This window comes from Embiotoca jacksoni, unplaced genomic scaffold (genome assembly GCF_022577435.1).
Source record: "Embiotoca jacksoni isolate LCO1_2020_lvr unplaced genomic scaffold, fEmbJac1.0.p SCAF_5, whole genome shotgun sequence".
Lineage (NCBI taxonomy): Eukaryota > Metazoa > Chordata > Actinopteri > Embiotocidae > Embiotoca > Embiotoca jacksoni.
Genome location: NW_027185403.1, coordinates 11,434,114 through 11,446,239, shown reverse-complemented (window position 1 = coordinate 11,446,239; position 12,126 = coordinate 11,434,114). Strand labels below are relative to the sequence as shown.

General features: G+C 41.2%; 1 protein-coding gene across 1 annotated transcript; it reads left to right on the top strand.

Moving 5' to 3' along the window:
- The first annotated feature begins 6,292 nt into the window (after positions 1–6,292).
- Positions 6,293–8,271, top strand: LOC138211184 (alpha-2Db adrenergic receptor-like). The gene has a single exon (XM_069170888.1). The coding sequence runs from the start codon at positions 6,697–6,699 to the stop codon at positions 7,966–7,968; it is 1,272 nt and encodes a 423-aa protein (XP_069026989.1). The 5' UTR covers positions 6,293–6,696; the 3' UTR covers positions 7,969–8,271.
- Positions 8,272–12,126: the final 3,855 nt, after the last annotated feature.

Sequence of the window (12,126 nt, the reverse complement as noted above, 5' to 3'; positions counted from 1 at the left end):
TCTCATCGTGGTAATGAATTCCGTGCTGGCAGTCATATTGATCAGACAACTATGTATCTCATCGACGTTGGTGATGCCGATTTGTCCTCTTATACCATGAATCAAAACCTATGCTTGTCCAACACACAAGTTTATGACAAAGTACAGCTTTGATTTCAGTCCAGCATGGCGCAATAGTATATCATATGCTCACAATATGTGTAACTAAGTTTTCTACCTATTTCTTATTTATCAAACAATTGCTTTCTTTAATGTAATTGATCTCACTGCCAGTGTTAAATGCTCCATCTGAAAATTAAATGAGATAGATCTCATTAGAAGAGCATTCATCCATCATCTATACCCGGTTTATCCTGAACAGGGTCACGGGGGGGCTGGAGCCTATCCCAGCTCACTTTGGGCAAAGGCAGGGTTACACCCTGGACAGGTCGCCAGTCCATCACATAGAGACAGATGGAAACAAAGACCATTCACACCTCAGGGCAATTTGTAGAACCACCAATTAATCTGAGACGCATGTCTTTGGATGGTGGGAGGAAGCTGGCGTACCCGGAGAGAACCCACGCAGGCACAGGGAGAACATGCAAACTCCGCACAGAAAGGCCCAGGCCCGGATTCAAACCCGGAACCTTTTTGCTGTGAGGTGACAATGCTAGCCACTGCACCACTGGGCCGCCGAACATGAGCATTCATGTTCAGTCTGATCTGTGACATCTGATAACTCGTTCGATAGTTTATGATGAACAAATCATAAAGTCTTGTGAGTTCAGAGTCGTTGCTTCACTTTTTCAGTGTCACCAAAATTAGGCCATTAAGTGGATTTCATAGGTTTCTGGGGGAAAGATTGTAGATGTACGAACATTGCCATACCCTACAGCGTAGTGAATTGATCCCACTACTGAAGACAAAATAAGGCTTGATTTGTTCGAGGCCTTCATGCTCAATTGTTGCCTCTTTTTCCACATCCATTCTTTTTCATTTTAGGCTGAGGAAAAAGACCCACCATTGCAGATAACCAAATCACTCCAAACAGCTTGAACACGAGCCACTTTTAAACAAATGTGTAATTTCTCCTAAAATGAGATGGAGGATTTTTCACTGAAGTGTTTTTGCAGGAAGCCTATTCTCTACGGTCTTGGAAGTGAATTTTAAAAGCGCCTTCCTCTGCTGAATGTGTACACAACCATTACAGCTCTTTATCGAAGGACCTCTTTATACCTCATTCTGATTCAGAGAGCAGCTGATGAAACAAGTTGATCAGTTCCTAATTTGAACATATTCAAAGTTATTTTAATGATCTACAGAAATGATGTCAAGCTTGCTTTGATTCTTAAAAAAAAGAAAAGAAAAAGAAAACTGTCCAATTTATATAAGTGGTGATATTTCATTGCCCTTTTAGCTCCAACAACCTCCCTGATAAAAAAGCCGTCTAAATCTTTGGCTAAGGTCTCTCATAATACGAGGTGAAACTTCTATCAGGGAATGTGCTGACATGTGTGACCTTCAAGGTTTTATTACTGCGCTCATGCTTTCACATTCCAGCGTGGCTTTTGTCCAAAGCTGTGAAAAAATTGGGGGGAAATATTGTTTGTTTAGGACACAACAAAGGTCAGCAGTCATGTATTTACTCTGACCTGCCAGGCCTACTGACAGCAATAGCGACACGCAAAGAAGGTGGGAGATGTGAAACGATCTGTGAAAAAAGAACATGTGAATCACAGAGTAGCTGTGACACACACAGAGTCCTTCCCACTCCCTTGCTCGCTCTCTCCTACAAGTATACACATCGACAAGAGCCAAGCCTCCTCCAACAACACATGCAAATAAAGATTCATAAGCAGACTTTAACTAATCATAAGACGTCATGGCCGAATACCTGTGGGCTGAAAAGAAAATGTTTACTATAACAAATCATCTGCAACCTGAGATGAGATTTTCACACACCACCTCAGGCCATTTATTCCTGGAATGTTACATAACGCAGTAGTGGGTTCTGCTCACATCTAGCCAAACAGCATCCTCAAGTAGAAAACAGGAAGGTAAGGGGATTGCGGCAGTGAGAAAAATACAGACATCAGTTGCTTCTCTTCTAGTGCCAGGCATCATTCAAATTTATTTGCAAACAGGCGCATTGTGGTGAGGAGAGTAATGAATGTAAATTATGAGAGCCCCAACATGAGTAGGGTCTTCAGAAGTCTGAAGAAAAAGCCGGTTTTATCTAGAATTTTGAGATTTTACATGATTGAAATAATAAATCAATGATTGCTGAATAAATAATTTGTTGGTCAATTTCTTGTATCTAAAACAATAGTAGTGTCTGAGGGGCCTCCCGTCCCCTGAGAGCTGCTAATGGTTTAGTCCTCTCCTGCAGTGGGGTGGACAAATTGTTTGTCTCAAAATGGTAACTGCGATGGTGAGACCTTCAAGTCAACTTTGAAGAAATCGGGCAAAAAGTAGAATTAGGCGACTGAATTAGAAAAGAAAGAAAATGTGGAAAGTGGCAGAGTCAAAAGTTTTTGTGAACATAGTGTGCTAGCAGCGTTTCTGTTGTGACGAACTGGCCCAATATGGTGGTGAACAAAACGCTTCCATGTGTTCTTAACACGCATACCTTGAGTTTGTCCTTGCTGCTTGTCACTTCTTTTGTGCTGCAGTTGAAGAATGTAGTTATCTATGTTGGTACTTGTGTAGTATAGAATACAACCGATATATTTTGCAATAAGACGCATTACATCTCCCCAGTTCAAACACAATGAGGCAACACACCTGGGTCTACATATTACTTGATTGCATATCATGGCCCATCACCAACATGTTACTGCCTCCTATTGGTGCGGCATACCAACACCCAAAGAAATCTTTCTAATGGAACCAAAAAAACCACCCATTTCAGCTCCAGCACATTCATTTTCCACCTTTCATACCGAAAGGAGGTTTAAAAGAAGTCTGTGTTATTGTACATTATGAGTAGTATACTGTACAATTTTAAGACAATGGCTTGTGAAACATAATTACTTTGTTTTAGTGTTTGGATCACTTTTACTGATGGAAATAAATCTTCAGCAGCATGAGAAAATTTAGACTGAGTCTAAATATTAACACTATTCTTTATGTTGAGACCAGTTAATCTGATTTCATCAAGTGTGTTAATGCTTAAGTTATCTATATTTGGCTTTCGGTTTCTAAAATTGTATTATGGCGTTTCTATGTTGCAAAAGATGAGGCCGGTACAAAAATTCCAGTGAGGTATTTTATTATGAAATACAGTCCTAAAGTAATCTCAGTGTAGCTGCCACCATAAAATGGCTTAGTGGAGGAAATAATGTTGAAAAATATCTGAAAATATCCTACATGCATATAAAACTACATTACTGATTAACGTAATCACCACTACAGATGTATGGCTTTATATTTATCTGAATGAGCCTGCATACACACAGGACTCAGACTGTCTCCATCCACACAGTCTTGTATTGCCGATAAACACTGTTACCTACATTGTCACATGTCAGCATAACATATTTTGCACAAGACATCTACCCAGGAAGGCTAATCAGAAGTGGTAATGTTTCTTGTTAGTTTCCTGCAAGCCTGGATGCACACACCACTCCACAAGTACCTCAGAAATCACCTTATAAAGTGTGCGAGCAGCATATTAATAATCACTGCTAAGCTCATAAACCATTTCAGGGGGCGGCAATTATCACTAAAACTACATTATTCAAAACATTACCTGCTGGCATTGGGACAAGTTGGCAACTCATTGTGCATCTCTAATGATTGATGAGTTGACGCGCTGAAAGCCATTTGGGTGAATGTTGTCACTGCTCCCAAATTTCTGAGGCTTCAGAGAGCTGTGAATTTTACAAAACGTGACAATAAATGAACCTGCCATCTGCATTACAGAAAAGTCATGTGTGTCACGAAGATGTCAAACATGTAACATCCCAAATAGCTTCTTTGTTTTGTTTGAAATTGTTGACATAATTAGATCTGATTTGTGTAAAATCTAAATTTGTGGGAAAACATTCAGCCAGATCCAGCGGTTCAGGGTATACATGTGTGTATTTACACCCTTTATTAAGTGCAATGACTGAAACATAACAGGAAGCTGGAGCCAAAGCGACAGGATGTTGAGTATTGTTTTATTTCTAGGAATAGAAAGGGCTGGATGGAATATTTGTACAATTGGTTTTTTTTGGGGGCCATCCAGTACATGAGCAGCATATATTGTACACATGCATTTCTTGTGGTCAGTTTGAAATGTAGGAAGAAAGCATATTTCTAAGTTTGTGCACTGACTTAAAATTTCAAGTGATAGTTAACATTATATAACTGGAGATTCTGTACTTAGCAAAGTTTGGAATCAGACAGACAAGAGCATTATTAAAAACCTTTTTGTTCTTTCTCTCTTGAACGACTGCCTGTGATGTTCTCTGCAGAAAGTAAAGTCTGTACACCAACAAGACAAAACCTGTCAACATCTGCAAGCCAAAAAGATCAAAACTGTTTCATAATTTTTGGTTTTATCCAGACGAATTTCAAAGGTGCAGGAAGTATTGTAACTTTTCAGTTGTACAGGTTAAAACCACTTCATGTGACTGAAATCAATTGCTATGTGTAAACAAGTGATTTAATCAGACCCTGCACAGCTGAACATAACTTTTGGCTTTCTATTCTCCTCTTTGGAACAAATTCATAATTGTGTTAATGCCCCTTTAACATTCAGAAAAGCAATAAACCAAAATGAATGTGTGTAATTGCATCTACTGTTACATAACCTGCTCATTTGTAATAATTAGAATTGTATTTAATTTTCTTTTATCCCCCAAGGTTATAAAGTCAGACACAACAAAAACTCTGTTGTTCTGCTTCCAACAACTCTGTTTGCTTTGGAGGACGCTGGTGACCGAGGTCAGTGCTTTTTTTGTTTTTATGCAGCAGGTCGACCCTTAAGGGTATAGCTACAGAACACTGATATATGGTGACAGTCCCCCTGTAGATGATCCTTACCGGTTTTTTTATGTTCATCCTGTGGAGTGAGATCAGAGATAGAGAGAGACGGAAATAAGATAGAGTGTCTGAATCCTCTTCCACCTCCTCTTTCAAATCCATTGCAACTGATTCTGTGTTTCATCTCACTGCTGCCACTGAAGTGCGTTCATGCTGAGCCTCCAGATAACTCAGTTCCAAGGGTGAGCACAAATGCACACATATCCGCACTATTAAGGTGGGCATCCATGCCGCTTTAGCTGGACTACACATCCCACACCAACAGGTTTTCAGCAGATGCTGTTTACTGTATAGATTTTTTTTAATTCCAAAATGAGTGAAGTGCATCTGTTGGGCAGAGTGACAGTCTGCTCATCAGCACTTTTATTTTATTATTTACTTCACAGTGACCCCTGACTGGCTATGTGTGTGCATCCTTTTGAATCACTGGTACTTTTGTATCCTGGTAAATATCCCCTGGTTATGTCTGACTGCCTGACATTACAACGTTATATAACAATACCGCCAGAGCAAACACATGAACGCTTCCCAGCAACAGGTGTTATGGTCACCTCCACTTTGCCAGCATGGAACAATTCCAGAAAACTGTATATGAATAATGAAGTGAGGATGCATACAAAGTAGACCTCCCTTAAAAAAAAGGTGGACTATGACAAATATACCTCATTGACAAAATTCAAATCAGTCCATCACTGTTGCATTAAAGCCTTTTTACTTTGAACACTGTGCCCTCCTAATTGACAGCCCTTCAAGGCTGATAAAGTTCAGAGAAACCTCCATCTGTGCTGTTTTACCTCCTAATCCGTCAGAGACTCTTAATGGCCATATCACCCTAAATGATTGTCACTTATCAATCAGTCAGACTTTATTTTCAGGAGCTAAAACTTGTTTCGTTGCTTGCAGGGAAAACATATTCATATTCATTTTTAAATGATTTCAATGGAAAGCGACTGTGATACATTTTGTTCTGCAACACCACAAGACTGGTTGGTGGTTTTCTATGGTGCACATGCAGTGCTGAGTAAAGTTAAATATGACAACAAGGAAACAACAAGTGTATGAAATCAAACACAACAAGCCCAAGGGCACGCCTGGAGGGAAACACTTCCACTTTAAAAGAAGTTTGAAATCCAGCTGTCGAAACAATGCTCCGCTCTGCTCTCTCGCTCTCTCGCTGTGTCTCTCTCTTGCTCTGTCTCTCTGCCTCTCTCCCTCTCCTTTAAGTTTAGAGATGGGTTGGCCCTGGCAGTGATGTCACCTCACTCCCGTGTGGACATTCTTTCCACCCACAGTGTGCATCTCCCGTTAGTCTCCAAAGCGGAGCAGCACACCAAAACGCAAAAGCAGCATTACGCATGGCGGTGTGACAGCGGGGGAGAGATTTTATTCGCAGGAGCCTTTGTGGATTATGAACTCTGTTCTTGTCACATTTGTGATATATTCGAAACTTGGCGTGCGTGCCAGAACTGTTTGAAGGACCTGTGATGAATGGTTTACTATTTCAGAAGAGCAGTTTCTGCAGCCTCTGTGTCTTCATGTAGGCAGCACTCTGTGCGCTGACCAGGAGCGTTACGCGCAACTTACCTCCATGCGTTAGTACGCAACTCGGCGGACCCAGCTGTTTTGGGAAGGAAAGGGGTGCAAAATAACGAAGATGATACGAAAGGACAATTTGAAGCCAGAATGGATTTAACCCACTTAAATCTGTTGGTGGGAAACATTTCAAACGATGAAAACACCACCAACGCACCACTCGCCTTTCCGCACACGGAGGTAGCCACGGCACTCATCATCCTGGTAGTTACTGTGATCATTTTGGTGACCATTATCGGCAATGTGTTGGTGATTGTAGCGGTGCTCACCAGCCGGGCTCTCCGTGCCCCCCAGAATCTTTTCTTAGTCTCTCTGGCATCGGCTGACATCCTGGTGGCCACGTTGGTCATCCCCTTCTCCCTCGTCAACGAGATAATGGGCTACTGGTACTTTGGAAGTACTTGGTGCGCCTTCTATCTTGCCCTGGACGTGCTGTTCTGTACCTCGTCTATCGTGCACCTGTGCGCTATCAGCCTGGACCGCTACTGGTCAGTAACAAAGGCGGTTAGCTACAACCTGAAACGGACGCCCAAGCGCATCAAGTCCATGATCGCTGTGGTGTGGATAATATCTGCTATCATCTCATTTCCTCCTCTTCTCATGACCAAACATGATGAACGGGAGTGCCTGCTGAACGATGAGACCTGGTACATCCTGTCATCCTGCCTGGTCTCCTTCTTCGCTCCGGGTCTCATCATGATTCTGGTTTACTGTAAGATCTATAAAGTGGCCAAGCAGCGCTCCTCCACCGTGTTTGTGGCCAAGAATGGCCTGGAGAGGCAACCCTCTCAGTCAGAGACCTGTTTTGTCAGGAAGGACCAGTTGGAGATGGAGAGCCCGAGCAGCCAAAGTTCCGGTAGCCACCAGCAGAGGCAGGGGGAGCTGGATGACATAGACCTGGAGGAGAGCTGCTGTGCCTCGGATACTAAACCGCGCCATCATCGCTTCACCAAGCGAAGGAAAGTGGAGGGGTCGGACTGCGGCCCGCCACAGAACTGCCGTCACTCCTGGGCTTCGGCGCGGGCGTTACAGCTCTACCCGGAGCAGAAGAACGCAGCTGGGCGACAACAGCTGGCCGCGGCGAACAAGACCAAAGTGGCCCAGATGCGCGAGAAGCGTTTCACCTTCGTACTGGCAGTGGTGATGGGGGTGTTTGTGCTCTGCTGGTTCCCTTTCTTCTTTACTTACAGCCTGCATGCTATCTGCAGAGACAGCTGCTACATCCCTGGCGCACTTTTCAACCTTTTCTTTTGGATTGGCTATTGCAACAGTTCTGTGAACCCCATAATCTACACTATCTTCAACAGGGACTTCAGAAAAGCCTTTAAGAAAATTATATGCAGAACTTCAAAACGCACATAAAGGGTTAGCATTTTTAGGTTTGGCCTCTCTTACAGTTACAGTTTCTTCATACTATATTATGTAAATCATTGTTCTTGGCTGACTAGTCCCTTCCCCAATGTAATTATGATGACATTGAAAAATATTGCAGTGTTGTATACACATGTAATTGTCTATGAATTAAATCCATAAGGTGTAGTAAAAACAAATATCAGTATTTGCAGTCCATCAGTGAAGCAACCTTTATCAAATGTTGTCAGTAATTTAATCCTTATACATATCAGGTGTATTTATGCCACCTGAGATGTGACATGTTTTATTACATTATTCACTGTTTAAAGCTCATAAATCTGGATGTTTGAACAAGAAATCTCTGCACTCGATCAATCCTGCATCAAGCAGGGAGAAGAGATACTTCAGAATAAATAGCTGGATTCCAGTGCTGGCAGCCGATTCACAGAAGGTGTTATATGTTGAGATAAATAGAGGATTAATCTCCACCATCTTTAACATAGGAGTGAGGCGATAAGGAGGCAAGCAAATATTGCCTGTGAGTGCGTGTCATGGAAAAAAAAAAAGGTTTATAGCTAAGTGTAGAATGCTGCATGGTTGAAATGTTTGGCATTATTAGACACATTTCTTTGCTTGCTGCAAGTTAAAGCTTAAGCAAAGCTCTCAGCCAAACTTAGGTCAGCATCTAATCTCACACTCCCACCACATGAGAACAATGGCCAGGCTGGAGCCCGTGTGTGCAAAACTTACAGGATAAATCTCGATATTCCATTTCAATACCTTACAAGAGCTTAATATTTTATCAGTAAATATTTAAAGAGGTGAGGTCACAACTCTCCTATAAAACCTAGTTTCAACAGAAGTTTAAATCTGGGCAATGTTGTCCCACAAATTTCTCTTTCATGGTGGTGCAAGATACATTTTTTTATATCTTTGACAAATTAAAAGTTTCTGGCAAATTGATGGAAAAAAACTCAAGTAGCCTCGACACGTCTTCCTGAAGTTGTTAAGAGGAAGGACACTATCAGAATACAAACAGTCTTGCTCCCTCCAAATGCCGTCTCTGGACACAGTTATTGCTGGTATCGAGCTGGACTTGCATCCAGCATCAAATCTACTTGGTTCAAAGAGGGAGCTTAATATCTGCGAGTCAAGCCTCTGACTGTAATCCTCTGCTTTATAAAGCTATATTATCATAGGGAATGCCCTATAAATTATGGCTTACACTATTTACAATCTTCCTGCTGGTTAAAAATCTGCAGAAAGACTTCTAATAGGGGCCACAATCTTCAGCCTATATCGTAAGAAAATATGAAGTAATTTATGATGCAGCCATTGCTCTGAGTTGCGTGAGAGGGGAGTGTTGTGGTTAAATGTATGACTATATTTGAACTTCACAGCACTATTTTCCACACAACCTCGGGCTGTGCTCAACTCTTGATCCATGTGGGATACAAAGTCCATGTGAAATGTTTAATATATCATGAAACTTGCATGTGAAGGCCTGTGCTTCTCTCGGAAAAATTCCAGTTGGTTAGAGGAAGGCTGACCAGCTCTATATCAGCCTATTGTCTGCATGGGATGCTGAGGATAAATACACTATTTATATCCTCTCAGGAATGTCTTCAAAGCACTCCTACAGCTCACAGGCACCTTGCCAAAGATAATCAGCCTGTCTGAGGGGTGTCATGCTCAAAAACAAATTTCTAAAGTAGTTTTTGTGAAGTGTGCTCACATTCATGGGGGATTGTTAAAATATCATTAAGGGAAACAAGAGTGGAGGTGGTTGCGTATGTCCATTTCTCTTGCCCGCCGTTTTATTCATGAACATAATTAGAAAGTCAGAGAAGTGGGGTGGGTATGAGAAAGGAAACTTCATCTCAAAGGGACTCACACATTCTTGAAACAAATGAAATGTCTGGGCCGAGTTGCGCTTTCAAGAGACGGTAAAATTAGCTTTGTGTCTTCATCATCTTTAGCAGGATGGAGGTGATGTCTATTTAACTTAATGGGATTTTGTATATTGTACACGTGACATGAAACATAATTTCTCCATTCAGGTTTTATTACCTGAAGTGGAAATACATACATGAACGTTCATAATCCTTTTCCTGATAGTGTACTGATTAGAATCCAACAAGACAGCCAGCTCCCCTGTTAAATCACACTTCCCAATTCAATTGTCTTTGTAATCAGCTGCTTCATTGCAACAACAAAGGAGCACACTGTTTTTAATCAGCTGTAGTGTTTTTTACTTTCATGTGTAATTTCTCTCGGCATATGTCGTCAAACACTAACACAGCTCTGTCACACCTTTTGCTCCACAGCGCTCTTCATGTTATATTGCCATTATTGTCTTTTGGTGAAAGCAGGAAAAGTTTCCCAGAAGACAACGCAACAGATCCCATAACAGTCCTGCACTATTCATGAAGTAAATGCTCCTATAATTGTATTTGTATTCAAGACAAACTTGGAATTGTTTGTGCTTTACTGATTTGCAGGCCTGCACTTCTATCTACCGAGTCTTTCAGGCTGTAAACAAAGTTTCAGGAAGTGAAGCAGAGCTGCAGCGACCCTCTTCTAAAGGCTTAATGAGAGCAATAGACCAACTGGACAACATCCTGGTTTGGGATGCTGAGGCAAAACGCTTTGTTTGGACCTTTTCATAGGGGAAGGAGAGTGTATGGTTGGAGCTTTTGAGGGTCAGCATAGTGGGCAAGGCTATTTTCAGCCCCAACCATCAGAGGAGAGATGGTTATAAATGTTTCGAGATGGGTGCAACACAGAAGAAAAGGAGGCTGTTAGGAGAAGAGCGAGAGAGTGATGAAGAGGGCAGTCGCTTCTTGCCCACTGCAACATTACCTTGTTTGTCACACAATGCAGCATCTGCAGGTAATTGCTTTTTTCAATTGTCTCTAACAAGATAAGCGTTGGAGGCGAGGCAAAGCTAAACCTTGCGTCAATCCCAGGAAGCTGTGTATCTGGAAAATAGGACTCACTTTGTCATTAGTGTAAATCAGCTGGTGTCACGTCGAAGCGTGGGTAGGACTCAGATCACTGTCTCCAGGCTACTCTAATATATCACCCACTACCAATGTATGACTTGAAGAGTCAGAGTAAATCAGACACGTGCACTGCCAATTTAAGGATGACAGTCAGATTACTGGCCTCTGTGTTTGTACCTCTGCATGAGAACATATGCAGATGTGTATGCTCCATGGCTCTCGATAGACCAAGCAGGAGGACATTTCAATCTCTAACAGGATCAGCATGACAAAAGAAATGTTACGGCCTATATTTAAAATATTTACGATCAAACTAAGTGAGTGTGGATGCTGTGTTGCTGAAGTTGGCACAGAGTGGGCAGGCTATAATGTTAAAAATGTTTAGCTTTTGTTTTTGTTTTGGCCAAGAATCTGCAAAGTAAGGTGATTTTTTTTTTTTTATATATTTGTCCTTCATTATGGTGAACACAGGCAGTCTTTATCTTCAGTCAATCTCACAAACACTGGCCTGCTTCTGTAAATACTCTTACTCTACAAAATCCCCAGCTATAACTAATCCCCAAATAAAACTCTCCTCCTGGAATTATATTTGCATAAAGCTGCAGTTCCCAGAAGTTTGAGAAACTTAAAATAACTATTAGGTTTCAAACTTGTCACAAGATTTGTTATCAATAGTAAAGATACAGGACATTTCCTCACTTATGCTTTTAAAAATACTGAAGAATATGTGTTAACAACAAAAGTGTCATGAGTCTAAAAAGATGACTGAACTGAAATTTGTTATTTGGTTTGAACATTTACATCATAGAGGCAGGAATACTGAAAGAAAAAATATGCTTCCCACTTATCTGTTCTTGCAAAAAGGAGACAACTGTGAGGTGTGATTAATGACTTGCAGTTTGTTGGAAAACCTTTAGTCCCTCGAGGTGCAACAAAGATATTTAATCTATGGATTTGTTTCCTCTCTTGTTCTGCTCCCTGTCTTATTGTCCTGTTTTGGGTAAAAAAGTAGCTCTAAAAGTAAAGAGTAGTTATTCAAGGAGAGAACTCAAGAAACAGTCTTTCTGTTTGTCGATCATTTACTTTCATTTCTTAGTGAAGTACATTTGTATATAAACCTATCGTCGAAATCTAAATCATAGCTATATGTTTGCTTTTTGAG

What these genes read in the sequence shown, in the direction of transcription:
- LOC138211184 (XM_069170888.1), top strand. Translation starts at nt 6,697, where the DNA reads ATGGATTTAACCCACTTAAATCTGTTGGTGGGAAACATTTCAAACGAT.